Genomic DNA, 18,475 nt, shown 5'->3' with positions numbered 1-18,475 from the left:
GTGGTTGAAACTTCCTGCTAAGAGCTTTCCCTGACCCCAAAATGAGAAGCCTTGAAAAGATAGTTATGGTTATAATTGGCACTTCACAGAATTTATTTGGGATAATTTGGTGTGAATTATTTTTTAACTCTTGTTCAAAAGAAAGAAAAAAATCTGTTCCCTTTTGCCCCCCACTGTTCTAGCTCACAACAGCATATTTGCTCACAAAGACGGTCCAAACCTACAGAGCTTTAATAATCCCCACGAGCCATGGAATAGACTCCATCGAACCCCACCTTCCTTCCCGACACCTCCACAGTGGCCTAAACCAGGGGATTCCGAACGAAGCTCCTCAGTAACCAACCACGACAGAGACCGGGAGCGGGAGTCAGAGAAGAGGGATCTTTCACTGAATAAAGACAACAGAGAGAAAGAGAGGTACGTGGCAGGCACGCATTGGGCACTTTCTTGTACCCCTTAATCTTCAACTCCCCCTCCAGTGGCCTTGATTTCGGTATAATTGTAAATCTGCTGCTGAGTGATGTGAGCAAATCCTCTCTGAAGCTGTCAACAGGCCTTCTGCTCCACTCCGCACTGCCATAGGCATGTTTTGGCAATACTCTCTGTGGCAACGTAGTGAACCAGTCCGTCCTCTCCTGCCACTAGGCCATTTGTCAGGTAGACTCTATTCCCAAAGTGTCTCTCATTAGACAGCTCTCATACACAGGCATGGTGAATGAAAGCTGCTGTGGGCTACAGTGTTTTCTGTCTTTCAAAACATCTCAGATAAAGGTTTGCAAACTGCATTGTGATACTGTGATCTGATCTCACCAGTGGCGAGGTTAAATTCTGACCTCTTACTCCCATGCACCAAAGTCAGGAAGATTGTATAGGAGTAATTGTCCCAGAATCCTAAATAGCATAGAGTTATAGTCTTTGATACAATTTACAGACACACCTTTTTGTAAGGGGAAAGAAGAACCCCTTTGCATATAAACTTAGAGCTTGTCTGCATGGGAAGAAATTAAGACAAATTAACTAAAGGTATGAATTTCAAAGTGCGTTAGTTAAAGGGCATTAAACCCCTATCTGGACATTCATTTCAAAGTAAAGTGGCATTAGGTCACGTTAGCTTAATTCACTTCACTAAAGCGAACAAAGTTCACTTTACTTCAGAGTGAGACCATCGAGAAAGGGGTTTAATTTGCTTAAACTTTAAAATTAGGCCAACAACTACGTTGGTCCAAGGTTTGAAAGAAACACACCCATGATTGACACATCTAAATCAACCTAATCCCCACTGCAGAGGCTGCTATGTTGCGAAAGAATGTTTGTGTCAATGTAGCTACCATCATTTGGGGAGGCGGTGTTCCTACTCCAATAGAAAAGCCCTTTCTGTCCGTGTAGGCTATGTCTACACTATGGGGGTGTGCCATAGGGTCCGTAATGTAGGCAGGCCATTAGTAAATCAGCTTAACTGACCTAAAAACATCACCAGGTCTGTCTACCACAGCATCTAATACCTTTTGCTGAACCAATACCAAAGGTTTGCCAAAATTCAGTGCCCTGAAAAATAAACAAATGGAGATAAATGTTCACAAAACTCCAACAGCACCTACTAGTTTTCACCAAGAGTCATTCAGCCCATGACAGTAACCCAACAAAAAGCTTGGGCACCATTAAGTTTCTCAGTTGTCTCATACTTTGCGGTTAGCGTACCTTTTACCCAAAGATCACGAAGTGCTTTGAAAAGGGTGAGCATTACTTGCCTTCCTCCCCTTTTAGAGATAGGGGAAACTGAGGTACAGTGAGGTTAATTGATTTGCCCAAGGTCAAACAACACATCTGTGGCACAGCTGGGAATACAACCCCACTCTCCTGCCTCCCATTCCCACTCTAAACATTGGATATCATCCCTGCTTGTGAGAGACCTGCCTCATTTAGGCAGCACCAGTGCATTGAACTGTCTGTGCCTCACAGCAGCCCTTCTTGAAAGGCAGTCTGATCAATCAGTTTCATGTGCATATATCTCCTGTGCCTGGCATTTTTTCTTATCAGCTTCTATAACTGCTGAAATTGCAACACTGAGCTCAGTTAAACTGAACTAAAAAGCAGATCTGCTGCTCCCTAAGAAAAATGTTACCTCATGTCCAGGCTGCTCAAGCCCCAAGATAGGAGAGTTGAAGATGGATTTGTTTTATGAAGTATTTAGAGTAAATGTGCATAGAACTCAAGGCTAAGTTGCCAACAGATGCAGTGTCTGTCTTAGATCCATGTCACATGGCATCAGTGCAGCCATCGAGGTAACTCAAGCAGATCTTAGCCATTAATTTTCTAATATCCTTAGGTAATAAATTGTATTTATTGATTGATAGCATAATGATCAATGGCTGGCACAGTCTAGAAAAATATTTTTTAAATAATCTATTGACCCTTTTGGCCCTCCACTAGCCTGTCTTTTAAGGAGACTAAAGTTTAAATTGAGATAAGGTCACCTGTGAAAGGTGACTTTGGTGTTCTCATATTCATGTTCCATTTTGCAAGTCACCAAACAAGTGCTCATGTGCAGTCCATAGCTGGACTAGCCGGCTGCAAGATAGTGCTCAGCATTGAACGCTACTATACCTGCTGCTAGCCAAAGCTGTTAGTCCCTCATTTTCAGAAGGTCTATGTTGGCTCACAATTTTAATAGTAACATATACTTTATTGACTAGAATATAGTTCTGTTCATTGTTGGTGTAGGTGTTTGTTGTAAACAAGCACTCACCAACAATAAGGTATTTTCTCTTTACACAGGGATCTCATGGATAAAAACAGACATTCAAATAGATCCTCACCGGCATCAGCTCCTGTGACCCATCAGATCAGCAACCTCATCCGCAGCAACAGTCAGACCTCCAGCGATCCCATCAGGCAGGTTAGCATTGGTGAAAGGGAAAGGTCCAAAGAACCAGAGAGAGAGCACCCTGACCGACTGAGAGAGCCACCCATAACAGAACACAAGATAAAAGAGAGCCGTTCCCCCGTGAAGGAAACTCCAAGCCATGATAAGAGACCCTCTGAGGACAACACGAAGCCAGTAATTCAGTCTGTATCTCCCTACAGCAAACCTGCACTAAGCGAGAGCTTGAAACTTAGCAATTTAATGAACAAAGATATAGAGAGAAAGCCAGAGCTTCCAAGTGACCTCCAGAAGATTAAAAATGACATCAAGGTCAAAGAGGAGCGCAAGGAGGACAGTGATGTGCTGGTGGTGGGATCTGAACCTTCACAGCATTCCAGAACAGTGGAACATCCGCCACCACCTTCTTTGCATGGATTACCATTGCCCCATTCTATGGCCGCCACAATGCCTCTCTCCATGAGTAGCGTTCACCAGATGAACAACATGAATGTTCTAGACCGCAGCAGAATGATGACCCCTCTCATGGGCATGAATCCTTTGTCAGGAAGAGAGAGACTGCCACATCCTGGATTTTCTTGGGACCCAGTGAGGGACCCACTGCGAGATGCCTACCGGAGCTTAGACTTGCATCGTCGAATGGACTTCCAGCTCCGGACAGATCCCATCCACAGGTTCCCTACCACCTCTGGATTTTATGACCATGAGCGTTCTTACAGAGACAGAGAACCGCACGACTATAACCATGAAAACCTTCTTGAAGCCCGCCGAGAGCAGGAGCGGTTGCGGCAAGTGGAGGAGAGGGAGCGCTTGCACTTACGGGAAGAACTTGAACGTGCCAGAATGCACCACCTGCACTCGTCCCCTATCGAAAGTCATCTGGCACACATGCCATCGTTCATGCCTCACTTAAGCGGGATGCATTACCCCAGACTCAGTCCATCCACTGCCATGCACAATGGAATTTTAAATAGGAACCCACCAACCGCAGCGTTGAGTGCCCCGCCCCCTTTGGTACCAGCAAGCAGTACTAGACCTGCCTCCCCACGCAGGACTACCCCACTCACAAACTCAGAGTCCAGGGACTATTCCCCCTCTAGGAACCCCAAAGAAGTAGAGGCACGATAGTCCCCAACAGGGTGAATTTTAAACTTGGCTGTATATAGAACAACAAAAATCTTTTACAAAATGCACTGCTGTAACCTTTTTTTTTTTTTTTTTAATGTAAAATTTATAGAAGTTAAGCACAGTTCCATAAATAATGGGGTATGGGGTTTCAAACTTTCCAACAAGAAGGTTGCTAAGAATGGGAATTTAATATATATAGGTATTGATTTTTTTTTTGTTTCTGTGCTAAAATTAGTTATTAAAAATATCAAGTTTGTACATTTTTTCCCAAATGTGAGAAACATTTTTAATGGATTTGTATTTTTTTTAATTCTGTGCTCTTTATTCACTTAAAAAAAGAGAAATTTTGCTTTTAGTTAAATTTGCATTTAAAATGCCTCAGATCCTTAAGAAAATTACCCAGGGTTTCTTAAAGTATTATTTATGGAAATACTGTAGTTTCTTACAGTCCACTGTGAGGTTCCCTAACTGAGGCCAATCGATCACTTATCTTGGTACTTTGGAACCGAAGTTACAGATATATATTAAAATATTATTATTAATAATAATAATGTACAAAACTGTTTGTTTTTTGCCTTATAATATTATGCAGAAATTTAAGAGGAATTTTTTTTGACTTCTTGTTTTAAACAAAACAAACAAAGAAAACAAACTGTAAATATTCTGTTAATATAAATGTACACCAATATTAAATTCTTAACATAGGTAGACTTTATAAAAAAAAGGTTTCTAGAACCACTCTGGTTATTTGTTAACATGGTTACAACTCATTCTTGTCACAGTCAGAAATACACACTCAGAAAGCTAAGTGCAGCATATATACTTCAACTATGCAAGAACTTGGAGGCAGGTCTTAGTGGATGTTGGGGGGAGGAAGATTTAAAAAAAAAAAAAAAAAACACCCGAAAAAACAAAACAACTTGCAACTCTGGAGACAGAATGGAAATGGCATGTGAACAGAAAGAAGGATGCTTGTGTTTAACAAAAAAAAAAAAAAGACTGCATTTTTTTTGTACAAACACAAGGGACAGTTCACCAAGGAAGAGACGCTCCTGGGAGGAGATTTTGGTTTCCTACTTTTCAAGATGGCAAAAACAGATGGAACTGGCACAGTACCCATGCGGCAGACCCTTTAATTTTTTTTTCTTTTTTCCTCTTTTTTTTTTTTTTTTCTCTCTTTTTTTTTTTTTTTGTGTTGTGGGCAGGCTCGCTGGCAAGCAAGGACAATTTTCCGTGGACCCCTTGTGCTAATTGTGCAGTGTTCTTATTGGAATCTGTATACAAGACAAAGTAGAATTTTAGGAGTGCAAAAAAGTCTAATGGTTGATTTTAAAAAAAGAAATTCTGATGTATTATCTCTATTACATGAAGACCATAAGCAAATGTTTGTTGCAGTGTGGTTCTGCCTTGAACTGGCTTTTTGGAATGATTTTTATTTTTATTTCAAATTTTACTTTTCATTCATATGTAAATTTTGCCATGTTTTACTTGCTGTACCATTTCCCCATCCTTTATTTTATTTTTCAGTATCCATGTTTTATATATCCTGGGCTTTTACTCTCTAGTTAATTCAGCCATCTGTTACTATTTTCTTTCCTTGACTCTGTATCTCGTTTCCCTCCCTCCCCCTCCCAACCTCCCCCCTGCACCCCTGTAATTTTAAACATTCAGTTTCCTTGTAGATCAATGAAGATAAATACAACATTGATTTTGGATGAAAAAAGGTAGTTGAGTGTTTGTGTGTCATAGCTAGTCCTCTTGACTTTGAAGCTAATGGTTTATCGACAGATGTGCTGAGCCCTTTAATACCAATAGTGCTTCAGGTGCTTTGATGGCCCAGCCACCGTGTGATGAAGAGGTTGAGGGGTTTGTTTAAAAATCTTTCCTTGATTAGCATCCCCTTACCCTAAGAACCTTGCCCATTCGCCAAGGATTTAGCTCTTAGCACTTCAGACACAATATCAAAGGTATCAGAACTAAGAACTTTGACAGCTGCTAGAATAAATGGCATATGAAGCAGCTCAAGTTTTACCCTGTGCAAAGAGTGGCACTTCCTCCTACAAAAACCGTAACTACAAGTTATAGATGTCTCTGTAGCACATACAGGTTTATGCCACCTTTTGGAGTGGAGGGGGGGGGGGGGAGTAAAAATGTAGTAGTTTCATGGGCACCCTCTGTGCATCAGCTTGCTTAAAGAACAATGCTGCTGGCATAGCTATGGGGAGAATAGGAAGGTTACAGCCCCGAAGGTCGGTTCATCACATGCATTTCATGTATTTCCCCCTTAGGCTGATAGCAGACATCTGCAGGGAGTGGGGGCACTCTGAATTCCCCTTACCTCCTTCCTATCAATAACTAACTTATTTAACAGTGGGCAAGGCTGTTTTAACAGCCTGTTACAGCTTCTGTTTTTAAGTTTGTGTGTGACTAAATTACTCAGTGTAAAAAAAAAAAAAAAAAAGCATGGTCTTTAGGCTGATGTGAAAGGAGACAAAATAAAATAGGCATTAAAAATCAGCACCTGCTACCCCACCAGAAATTGGAGAAATGTATAACACATGGTGGAAGTGAAAAGTGTGTTGGCCTCAGCACAAAGAGCTATTAGTAATCTTGGCTCATGGATAATGTTGGCATTGAAATTCTCTTCCACCACCATTGTGCAATGGGCCATCTTGTTTGACAACACTTTTACAGTAGAGCCCGAGGCAAACTCAGCATGTTACAACCTTAGTGTCCATTAAAAAGATTGTATAGCTATATCTTTTGAATGCTCAGAAATGTCAACAAGATTGTATGCAATCCAGTTAAAAGCCTACTGTACAGTAACATGTAATACTTAATAAGTGGGCATTAATTTAGTGGCCAGCTACAATGGAATTCCTAAAGAATTACATATTGCACCCTCGTGAGTGCCAGAAGAATTCATCATGAATGGTATTCAATCTGTCACAACAGCAAAGGAAGTCTGTGATTTGCCGTTTACTGTATTGTGAAGCATTATGTGAAAGTGTAACAGCAATGGTTCATTAATGCGGCATCACAATGGAATTCCTATGGAATTATACAGTACTGTTCATCAACTTCCATAGCAAAACAGTTCATCATGATTAATCATATTATTACACTAAACAGAGAAATTAACTCAGCTTTACTCCTTTAGCTACCCCAGCTGAGCCTTCTCTTACTAGAGGGGAGTACTACACAGATCTTTCTGGTTGTTAAAAACTTCTGCTTCATTTATGCTCTTTCAGTTTCCCACCCTCACTTTTGATTCTTCCATTTTCAGCCGTCATCTGGGAGATTTTCCCCCACTCGCTGGTAGAGGTGGAACTTCGTGGAAAAATAGCAGTGGTATTGGCAACTTCTGAAGGAAGTGCGTGGAATTCAGCAATCTCATTGCTTTCACTGGAAGGTCTATTTACAGAAAGAACAAGGAGAGGGAAATAAGCTCTTGTCTACATTAACTCTCCTTTTATCTGAGACACCAGGAGCGTTTATGTACCGACTGGAATACAGTTGGCTTCCTGGCATGAGGTTTATAATTATGAATGTACTATCTTCTGTTCATAAACAGTTATAGGCATCTTTTTTTTTTTAATTGAATGGTCAAATAATGAAAAACTGTACTGAATATCCATCTGACTGGTTGGGTGGAGACAGTGGATTATAGGCTAAAGCTAATTCCTAAATAGGGGATTGTTGGAATCCTCAAATTTACATGGCAAAAAAATAAGCATTAAATAATTTGACAATAAGGCAAATCTGCTGATCCCTCAGCTAAAGAACAAACATCTTGGAAGCATCCACATTAACTTCAAAGATTAAAACAAAAAAAGTGTAGTGTAGCTACACCCTCTAGAACCCCTCAGTTGTCCAGGCTGTCATAGCAGGAATTCTCAGATTTTGAATATGTACAGCATCATCTTTGGGCCTCATTATCATTCATTAGTTTACAGAAGGAGCAAAGGAAAGAAATTAGAGAAGCCAAAATAAGCAGAAATGGAATGTCCAAACAGTTTCAGAAGGAAAGGGAGACCCCAGCACTCAAGAATCATGTCAGGCTTTTGATCGGAGAGTCTTACATCCATCTCCTAGGTCAACCTCATGTCTGAACCAGCAGGGGGGAAAATGAACAAATTATGAGTCAGACTCCTTGAGTCAGACAAAAGTGGATGCCTGTTCTAGGGAAAAAAAGGGACAAAGGGAAATCAAGAGCACATTTTCATCAACTTAGACTGAACAACAAAAAAGAGGAACTCTGATAGCTCCTTTAGAAAAGTTCATCTTGCCAAAGCCACAAGACTATAGATGTTACAATACTGTATGAACCCACCCCTATTCCGCTATACTAGACAGCATGTGAATTCAGATGTTCCAATCTAGGTCGTTTGCTTGAATCAGACCACATTAGCTTCTAAGTTCTCAGGGAAAATAATCTCCGTAGCAGAGTTGGCCTGTAGAATTCTATTGAGCAAAGGGCAGGGAAACTTAAAACGCTCCGATAAAGTCAGTTAGCTGTAATAGCTTTCCTGAGAAGTAGCTGGCACTCGGGCGGAGCCTTTAGCTAAACCCAAAATAAACTAAGTATATAGTCTGTTGTGCTGGCCTTGAGGTTTCTAATGCATTCAGGTGTAGCCAGCAAATACATAGTCTCACACGCACTATTTCTTCTAGTAATTAATGCATTTGTGAAAGGGATCTGTTCTTCCTTCCTTCACCCCTTATTCCTAAGGAACTACCTCCATTCACATAGATCCAACTATCGACTTTCTGCTGATGGCTCAACTCTGTCTCTGCGCAATGCCACATATCCAACTGTCTCTCTGCGAGGTCATCCTGGATGGATGGCTGAATACAAACATGACCTAACAAAAGCACCTTAATTCTTCCTCTCTCCATAGCTGCACACACTACCATTTTATTCCCATAATTTAGGCTCCTACACTTGGGATCATGTTTTGTATTTCTCCCTTCGCCCCACATACCCAGACTCTCTTCAAAGCTTGAAACCACTTTTCACATTTTAAAAATCTGGCTCTTCCTTTGTGCCGACTGCTGAAAGAAATAAAAATTAAAAAAAGCACTGGTCCATCCTCTAGTTATCCCCTGCCTTGATTCCCGCAGCCTCCTTCATACACACTTGCCTTCCATCCAGAACACTAAAGCTATCTCCCTGGCTCATCTGGCAGTGAGTACTTAAGAACATAAGAACAGCCATTCTGGGTCAGACCAATGGTCCATCTAGCCCAGTATCCTGTCTTCTGACAGTAGCCAATCCAGGTGCTTTAGAGGGAACAGACAGAACAGGTAATCATCAAGTGATTCATCCCCTGTTGTTTATGCCTGGGCAGATTCAGTAATAAAACTAAAATACATGTAACTTTGAGGGAGGGGTGGCAGCTATGTAGAATCTACCTTTTGCATTAATTTTGAGAGGCTTTGCAGCCACTCATTGAAGGAAGCAATCCCTTTTTATTCTCGATTGCCCTCAAAGAGAGGGACAAATTGTATATTATCTTGAGCCAGAAATAGCTACATGAGCATCCCCCAAGCCTCACCTGCTGGAAGTAGAGTAATCCTTCCCCTTGCCAGAGTGAAGCTTAATACGAAAGGAAATGCTTGACATTCCCATGATCTTCAATGAATTCATGCAGCTAATTCCAGCCCCTGATTTGGAAAGCAACCGCTTGCTTTGTGACAGATGTTATATCACTGTCAATGCTTCACAGAAAGAGCTGCTGATAGGACACTTGCTTTGAATTCTCAGCAGAATGCATGGAGCACAGGCAGTGAGGATTTTTGATTGCTGTATTGTTATTCCTTATTATTGTGCATGGGATCTCGATAGTGCTTTATGCTGGTAGATGCTTGCCCACCCATGAATCAAGATCTGGTATCCAAATTTCTTAGGTGAAATTGATTATCCCCTTGCACTATCACCTCACTTACTTGGGTTCTTAAAGGTAGATTTCTCTTTGTGGTCGGGAGGCGTTTAACCTGGGAAATAAAGGTAAGTCAGATTTTGGCAAGTGGCTTTATCAGATACACACACGTTTTCTGGAGCTATTAGCCCTGATATTAGTTCTCAAATAGCATCAACATCCACCTCCCTCCTAAGGAACAATATGGTAGGTGATGGATTCCACTTTTAACAGAGTTCTTGAAGGCCAAGGTAACACTCCATACCGAGTTAGCTCCTTTCTGCTCCTCCTGAAAGATATCAGAGCACTGAAGTGCCATCATCCCTACTTAGATGCCACAGAAATCAATATTTTATCTGGAATATGCCATTTCTGGTAACACTGTATTACATGAAATAGAAGAAATAAAAGCCTGAGGGCCAGGGGACTCTATAAATTACAGATTTAGAAGCCTAATTTACAAGCCTAAATTAAAGACTACCATTGCTGAACATAATGAAAAGCCAAACGGTGGTCTGAGCATAATCCACAGGATTTCCCCCCTCCCCTCCCCCAAGCCTTTCAAGGCAACCTGCAGCAGAAAGTCGATAGTTGGATCCATGTGAATGGAGGTAGTTCCTTAGGAATAAGGGGTGAAGGGGTGTCCCTCCCCACACCTGCTATCCACCTGTGGATCCAAATGTACATGCAGGGAACAACTAGTTCAAGAACTGGAGTGGAAGTAAGGGGTGCTTACTAAGAGTTTTGAAGAGGGTTGGGTGTCAACGTGTGACTGGCCCAGAGACAGATCTTCTATTCACACATGCACTTGACCACCCTGTAGTTTTCATGAGTTCCTTCAAGTGGCTAGTCTGCAAGAGAACTTTACAAAAGCCAGGCCAAAGCCATGCAACTTTGAGAGAAAGCAGCCTTCCTCCAGCAAAGATAATGGAGCTGCACGGAGGTTAGGGAGCTCCACAGCTGATGAGGTGGCACAGAGCACCTGCAGGGTTTCAGGGTGGGAGAAGGTGGCTTCCCCTCTACTCTCTTCACCTGCCCCAACAGAATAATTGGGAGAAAACCACACTTTTCCTTCCTCTCACCCCCTATCCCTCCATTTTCCATCTGGAAGCAGGAGCCTGGTCATCTCATCTGCATTTTACAAATACCAGGAACACTGTTACACACTGAGATCAAGAACATTTTCAAACTGGAGCCTCTGACGATAAGCAAATAATGTAAAGTTACCCTTATAGCAATATCTAGCTCTATGTAGCATTTTTCTTTCCTAGATCTCTAAGCACTTATGAAGTAAATATCATCCCCATTTTGCAGCAGGGGGAAACAAATGTAGGCACCTAATAGGTTGCCAGATTTTCAGGTGTTGAATGCCCACTGAAATCAGTTCAGAAACAAGGCCACTTCTATTTGTTCACGGTTAGGCACCCTACCTGGAAAAGTTGGAGCAAGGTGACTTGCCCAAGGTCATACAGGAAGGCGGTGGCAGCATGGGAAATTGAACCCAGATTTCCCCAGGCACAGGTCTACATTTTATCCACAAAACTCTCATTCTTTTCCTAAATTAAGAAATGTCTATTTACACATCCCCTGCCACACACAACAGAGGTCAGGTAAAGACTTAGTCCTCTCTTCTCAATTGTGAGCTACCTGAAGTGTTCACATGAGAATAGCCTAGGCTGTATCTCAGTGTTTACATAACCAATGAAAAAGAGGATCTTCACCCACACCTGTCATGTCTGTTTACTTTGCTTCTTACTGAGAATGGTGGGACACGTTTTTGATTGCACTAGTTGTGCTCAAAACGGAGGGAGCTCGCTCTCTATAAACAAGGCTTCTTGGTTTTTGCTTTGCTACTTGAAACTTTTGCTTTGTCAGCAGTTTCAAGTAGATGACAGAGAAGGGTTTGGATCTCCCTCCTCCACCCTGTGGGATCCATGTTACTGTGGTGGTGAGCAGCCTCCTGACAAATGTCACAAGGATTACAAGCTAAGGAAGAGAGAGCTGGAGCGCCAACTCCTGAAAGACGTTTCCCAGCTTTGCTCTTGACAACCCCTTCACTTAAAGTAAAAATTACAGGAAAACTTTTTGTATGCTAAGCCAGTACAAGCTCAAGACACCAGTCAGAAAAATGGAGTTTGATATGCTGTTTGGTTTCATTGCTCAAAACATTTCATTCATAGTGTTTATATTGGGTGCAATTTTATTTTCCCTTGAAAACTCTTTTCTTAAGTACTATACTCAGAGAAGGCTTTGCACACACAAAAAATCTTGCCTTGGGAGAGAATTGGGCTTAAATGATCTCAGCAAAGAAGCCATAAATTCTGGAAGCTGGGTGAGTTGTAACCAGGTCTCAGGGGGGCATGACCCCCCTTTCTTTATGACTAGATGGGAGTTGAGATCCTGGAACTTTTTTTCTGTTGTAGCATGAGGTCAACTCCTTTCTCATGCCTAACACACATCACGTAAGATACTTTCTTCTAGAGTGGATCTCAGCCTGGGCTCTGTGGACCACAAAACCTTTCTTGGTGGTTTGTTGGGTTAGAGAACCAGGCAGTGGGGCATTATCCTTCTTGGAGGGGGAGGAAGATGATGTTTAAGAGCATCTGGTTTGTAGAAGGAAAATTGGAGGAAAACTGACCTAAAGCATTTCAGGCCCCTTCCTGAAAGTAAGGTTATTTCCTTCCTCTCCCAGTATTTACTATCTGCTAATAATGCCACACCTGCATCTAAGAATGTATCCAACACCTTGTGTAAGGGCTACCACAGCTAGCACTTAACCAGTGTGTAATTTGTAATGAAAGAGTTGCCAGGGCTCAAACAATTAGGTGCTGGGACTCAAGCAATTCTTTTTACATTCATAGCTGATGTGACAAGCCCAGAGGTGCCGAGGCTATGAAATGCCAAACCCCTAGAGGTGCCAGGGCTCAGCCCTGGCAAGCTCTGGGACAAATTAAGCATGCACTTGTCCCAAATGAATTAATCCAGTCAGATACAGGAAGCCATGTGGTAATTTCTCTGTGTCAGCAAAGAAATATGAGAGAGACACAATCAAAGAGGTTTCGCCCCTCATAAATGTTCATACTTACCCCAGAGACCACTAAAGAGATCATCTGCCTTCTTAAACTAATGAGAATGCTGATGGACATCACTGCTCTGAGAAAAGTAAAATGCAGCTACAGTCAGGAGGGAGAAGAACAAAACCATGGGGAGTTTGTAGAGGTTACAAAACTAGGAGCTATTTAAAAACAACACTACAGTTTCTGAGAAATTAAAAATATCCAGAGCGCATCCCCAACAGATTGCAGTTTTAAGACTGGTCAGATCTGGGCCCTATTGCCTTTATAAAAATAATATTAAGTTTTTTGTTTTAAAAGCAACCTCTATCCTCATTATATATTAAACTGATAGCAACAAAAGGTTAAAATCAGAGAGACAATCTAGCTGGGTTGACAGTCTAGCCTTGATTCTCCATCTGGAATTGGAGATTCTGAAATTAGTTTGGACATCCAAGGAATTGTTGATGAATTATTTACATCTTGTGGAGAGAGCTCTAAAGCTCATATACAAATCAGAATTCCCCAAACCTCAGGTGTGAACTGTTCTGGGGCAGTTTATTGGCCCACTCCCTAAATGAAACCTTAAGCCCCATCTATCACAAGTGATATTCATCCTACTGATCAACATAGACTTTGTCCAACACATCAGGCCAGTGGGCTACCCAGCCTCCAACAGCAATGCATCTTCTGGATGTTGCAAACCAATGTGAAGGGCAAAAAAACCACCCAGAATGCATCTAGGAAATTATACAGTATTGAGGCATCATGTGACAAAGATAGTGGACATTTTTTGCACCCTGCAGTGGATGAGCTCATTGGATTACCTCACATAGCCCTTGAAGCAAGGCATGGCCAAAAATGTGCCTCTGAACTCACTAATGAATTGGTTTAATTGTCTGCCAAACCTGAGAGCAGCCAAAAGCAACAAATTAAAGTTTATGATCCTGTGGTCTCATTTACAAGGGGATAATACAGAAACTGTTTATTCTGTGAGGTGTTTGAGTGAGCTGGGAGAAAATTACAGCCACTATATAAAAAATTACTTTTAATGGGAAACACTGATGGTTATTTTGCTCCATTAACTTGCTCTATTGTTTCAGCCTGGCTGGCTGTCGACTCAGCAGGCCCGGTGGTGTTGATCACCAGAGTGGGAGACTGGCTTGACAGCCACAATGGCTCAGAACAACTTCACAATGTAAAAAGAGAGCTTCAAAATCTGACTGGTGGGAACACAGATGCTGTTTTGTGAAGGAGGACTGGTGGGAAGAGATGGCAGTCCACCTGACAAAGAAGGGGAAGAGCATCTTACCTAGAGAGGAGGACTTTAAATTAGGTTCAAAGAGGTCAGGTGACAAAAGCCCACAGGCAAGTATAAAAAACGGTGACCTACACCGAAGTCAGGAAGTTGGAGGTGGGGGAGGGAAAATTACAATAAGGGCAAAGGAGGAACAAGGGAAAACAGTGGGGGAATTTATTCAATTTATTAGATGTTGATAGACAAATGCAAGGAGTGTGGGGAATAAGCAGGAAGAACTGGATGTCTTAGTACACATGCAAAATGTTATTAGCATCACAAAAAGACTTGGTGGGATAAATCGCATGTCTAGAATATTGATATTGAAGGGTATAGCTTGTTCAGGAAGGACAGGTTCAAAAGGGAGGAGGTATTGCATTGTACACCAAGAATTTATACATTTGAGGTCCAGAAGGAGGTTAGAAGCGGACCAGTTGAAAGTCACTGGGTAAAAATAAAAAGGGGTGACAAAAACAGGGGCAATGTCATCATAAAGGTCTACTATGGACCACCAAACCAGGAAGAGGAGGTGGATGAGGCATTTATAGAACAAACAACAAATAGCCCAAACACAAGACCTGATAGTAATGGGGGACTTAACCAGTAGCATAGCTAGGGGGGGAACAGAGGGAGTGCCTGCTCCCCCCGAGCCCAGAATTCCCCAAGTGGCGCCTTTTCCACTCGTCCGTGATTTCAGTGGTGTGGCGCTCCGTCTTTCGGTGGCCTTGCGCATGCGCCGCTCCATCTTTTGGCGGCATTTTGGCACATGGACAGGGCCGCGGAAATAATTATTTTTCAGCGGCCCTGCGCATGCGCCGCTCCGTCTTTCGGTGGCATTTCAGCGCATGTGCAAGGCCGCCGAAATGCCGCCGAAGGACATGCACCTTTTTTCTCCACTGCTCCTCCTTGGCAGCAACCCTGGCTACGCCACTGGACTTAACTACCCAGACCTCTGTTGGAAAAGTAATACAGTGAAACACAAAATGTTCAATACGTTCTTGGAATGTATTGGGGACAAATTCTTGTTGCAGAAGGAGAAGGAAATAATTTGGGGGAGGCACCCATTTTAGACTTGATTCAGACTAACAAGGAGGAATTAGTTGTGAATGAGAAGATAGAATGCCACTTGGGAAAGTGACCATGAAATGATATATTTCATTATTCTAAGGAAAGAAAAGAGTGAGAACAGCAGAATAAGGACAATGGACTTCAAAAAAGCAGAGTTTAACCAACTCAGAGAACTGGTAGGTAAGGTCCCATGGGAAGAAAACCCAAGAGACAAAGGAGTTCAGAAGAGCTAACACTTTCTCAGAGACTATATATTAAAAGGTACAACTTTAAACTATCCCAATGCCAAGAAACGATAGGAAGAACAGTAAGAGGAGCTCTTTAAATACCTGAAAATCAAAAAGGAATACTATAAAAAGTGGAAACATGGACAAATTGCTAAGCAGGAGTACAAGACAGTAGGCAATAAGAAGAGGTTCTATACTTACATTACTAATAAGAGAAAGATGAAGGAATGTATATGTTCACTACTTAGCAGGAAAGAGCCAGTGACATCAAGAAGGCTGACCTATTTTGCTTCAGTCTTTCTCAAAACATCCTTTCTCTACAGACCCGATTTACTGAGACTGATCAGGAATAACACAGATGGCAATAAGGATTTAAACATTTTGTTGCCCTGCGGAGGGAGAAATCATCATTTCTAAACAATGATTATCACTTTCTTAATGGTGATGGGAATGCTCTTGCACAAACAGGCTATTGAACAAAATGCCTAGATCTGACAAGTCCTCATTCACAGTGCGATACGGGTCCCTTAATGTGACTCTCAGGACTGGGAGCCCCCCGTTTTAATAGCAGTGGTGGTGATCAATTGGCTCCATCGCTTATTTCCTGAAATGGGCACTCAGTGGAGAGGTGAGAGAAAGCTATGGTGATGCGGGAAAACTACAGTAATAGACCAATCTTTCTGCAAAGAGATGGGGCCTGCGTGAATGGGCTCGGCAGCTGTCTGAACTTGTTTCTCTATGAAGGCAGCTGAAAGGGAAGGGGGGGGGGGATAAACAAAGAAAAAAATGGATTCCTCCCTAGTCAGATGTTTCCCTTTATTTCACTGTTTTTAATGTAAGGTTATCAGGTCTAACATCACACTTCTAACAAATCAAAACATTTCAGCGCTAGCATTATGTGGGATGCTCTGAGGTCGAGCCCACAGCTGTAAACTCATTAGTCTTGTCTTTTGTGAGAGAAGAAAGACACCACATGCCCCTCTCACCCCCTTTCCCCTAATTAAAATTAAAGTATTTCCTGGCCAAAAGTCATTCCTACATTCATTCATTCATCTCCATTCTTTTCTATTTGGATAAACCACGCTCCAGTACTCAGAGGGTGTTATGTACACAAACTATAAACTCTTAACAGTCATGCAGTGTGTTATGACTGGCTGAGCAGGCTCTAAAAAGTGGTTCTTGGCAACACTGTCGTGTAGTTCAGGCTCATCAGTCATATGCAATTAGATATTAGAAACACTTGATGGAATATACTGGAGGAGAACAGCACTCAGGGAGATTAGGAATTTAGGAGAGAAGAGGCAAACAAAGACTATAGCTCTGCACAGAAACTGCCATTACAAAACCAGGTTGTCCAGCATGAGGCTTGTTTGCATGCGGAGTTCTACAAGGCACTCACACGTTTAGAATTTAGGTGTGGCTCTCTGAGACTACAGGTCTCATCAGGCAATGTTCTGTCTCAAGTCAGGTGGTCACCTGTGACCCTCATCTTTAATAGAGACACATGTTACCATGGACATGACATAAGCCCCTATCTTGAGCTGAGCAACTTTTGTGTAGATCAGAGTGGAGAAACGCATGCTGGGATCTTCATATTAAAGGTGACAAAGGCAGCTGCAATCTGCTGTGTTTTATGCATTTTAGCCTTGAGACGTCCTGTCAAATAACTACCATTTTCCTCACTCTGCTACTGTATAAGCCAGTCTCTACAGGTGAGACCTCTAACATTACTGGACTTGGACAGACTTTTCCATACTTTAAAAAAAAAAAAAAAAAAGGCAGCCACCCACCTTAATGAATGCTGTGTATTTACAGAAGGGGGAAGCCATTGTACTGTCTGACAAACCAATTACTCACTCCAAGGAACACATTTCCCTCTGGTGAAACTTTTGTGCACAGCCATTTTACCCATGTCGCAGGTGTCTAACAAGCGTTTGGCCTCCTTTAGAGCATATGAATATGGGGAAGTGTTCCTGCAGAGGGGAGTTTCAATTTAAAAGAAAAGGAGGAATATTTTAAAAAATCCAAACCTATTTTCCAGAAGGCCTCCAATTCTTATATCCACAAGTAACTGCAGGCACTTTAGAACCCCAAGAATGTTTAAATAACTGATTTTGTCTGAAGATCAGATAGAGGTCCAAGTACTATAAAATGCACCAACTATTACTTACAGGCACAAAAATAAGGACCTGTGCTGACGCTCTAGAGAATCAGGGCTTTAGGATTCTAGGCACAAAAATTAAGTGGTGCAGAAATGGACAAAGGAAATGCAGTAGATCTAATCGACCTGGATTTCAGTAAGGCATTTGATACAGTTCCACATGGGAAATCATTAGTTAAATTGGAAAAGATGGGGATTAATATGAGAACTGAAAGGTGGATAAGGAACTGGTTACAGGGAAGACTACAACAGTTCATGCTGAAAGGTGAACTGTCAGGCTTGAGGGAGGTTACTAGTGGAGTTCCTCAGGGATCGGTCTTGGGAGCAATCTTATTTAACATTTTTATTATTGACCTTGGCACAAAAAGTGGGATTGTGCTAATAAAATGTGCTTGTGACAAAAAGTTGGGAGGTATTGCCAATACAGAGGAGGACCGGAATATCATCAAGAAGATCTGGATGACCTTGTAAACTGGAGGAATAGAAAAGGGATGAAATTTAATAGTGCACGGTCATGCATTTAGGAACTAACAACAAGAATTTTTGCTATAACCTAGGGACTTATTGGTTGGAAGTGACAGAGGAGGAGAAGACCTGGGTCTATTGGTTGCAGGATGACTATAAGCCGTCAATGTGATGTGCCATGAAAAAGACTAATGCAGTCCCAGGATGCATCAGGCAAGGTATTTCCAGTAGAGACAGGGAAGAATTAGTACCATTATCCAAGGCACTGATGAGA

At 41.9% G+C, this 18,475-nt stretch overlaps 1 protein-coding gene across 10 annotated transcripts in view; it reads left to right on the top strand.

Annotated features, from left to right (window-relative positions):
• FBRSL1 (fibrosin like 1) overlaps positions 1-5,336 on the top strand; it is a 724,351-nt gene extending 719,015 nt beyond the window's left edge. For all 10 annotated transcript variants that reach the window (XM_054006760.1, XM_054006766.1, XM_054006761.1 and 7 more), the window contains 2 exons: positions 183-417; positions 2,776-5,336. In XM_054006760.1, the coding sequence (XP_053862735.1) occupies positions 183-417; positions 2,776-4,009 (1,469 nt within the window). In that variant the 3' untranslated portion in view covers positions 4,010-5,336. The remainder of the gene's footprint in view (positions 1-182; positions 418-2,775) is intronic.
• The last annotated feature ends 13,139 nt before the right edge of the window (positions 5,337-18,475 follow it).

The sequence above is a fragment of the Malaclemys terrapin genome, chromosome 16 (genome assembly GCF_027887155.1).
Source record: "Malaclemys terrapin pileata isolate rMalTer1 chromosome 16, rMalTer1.hap1, whole genome shotgun sequence".
NCBI classification, from domain to species: Eukaryota; Metazoa; Chordata; order Testudines; family Emydidae; genus Malaclemys; species Malaclemys terrapin.
Note: the sequence above shows the minus strand (reverse complement) of the source record. Positions and strands in the feature narration are given on the sequence as shown.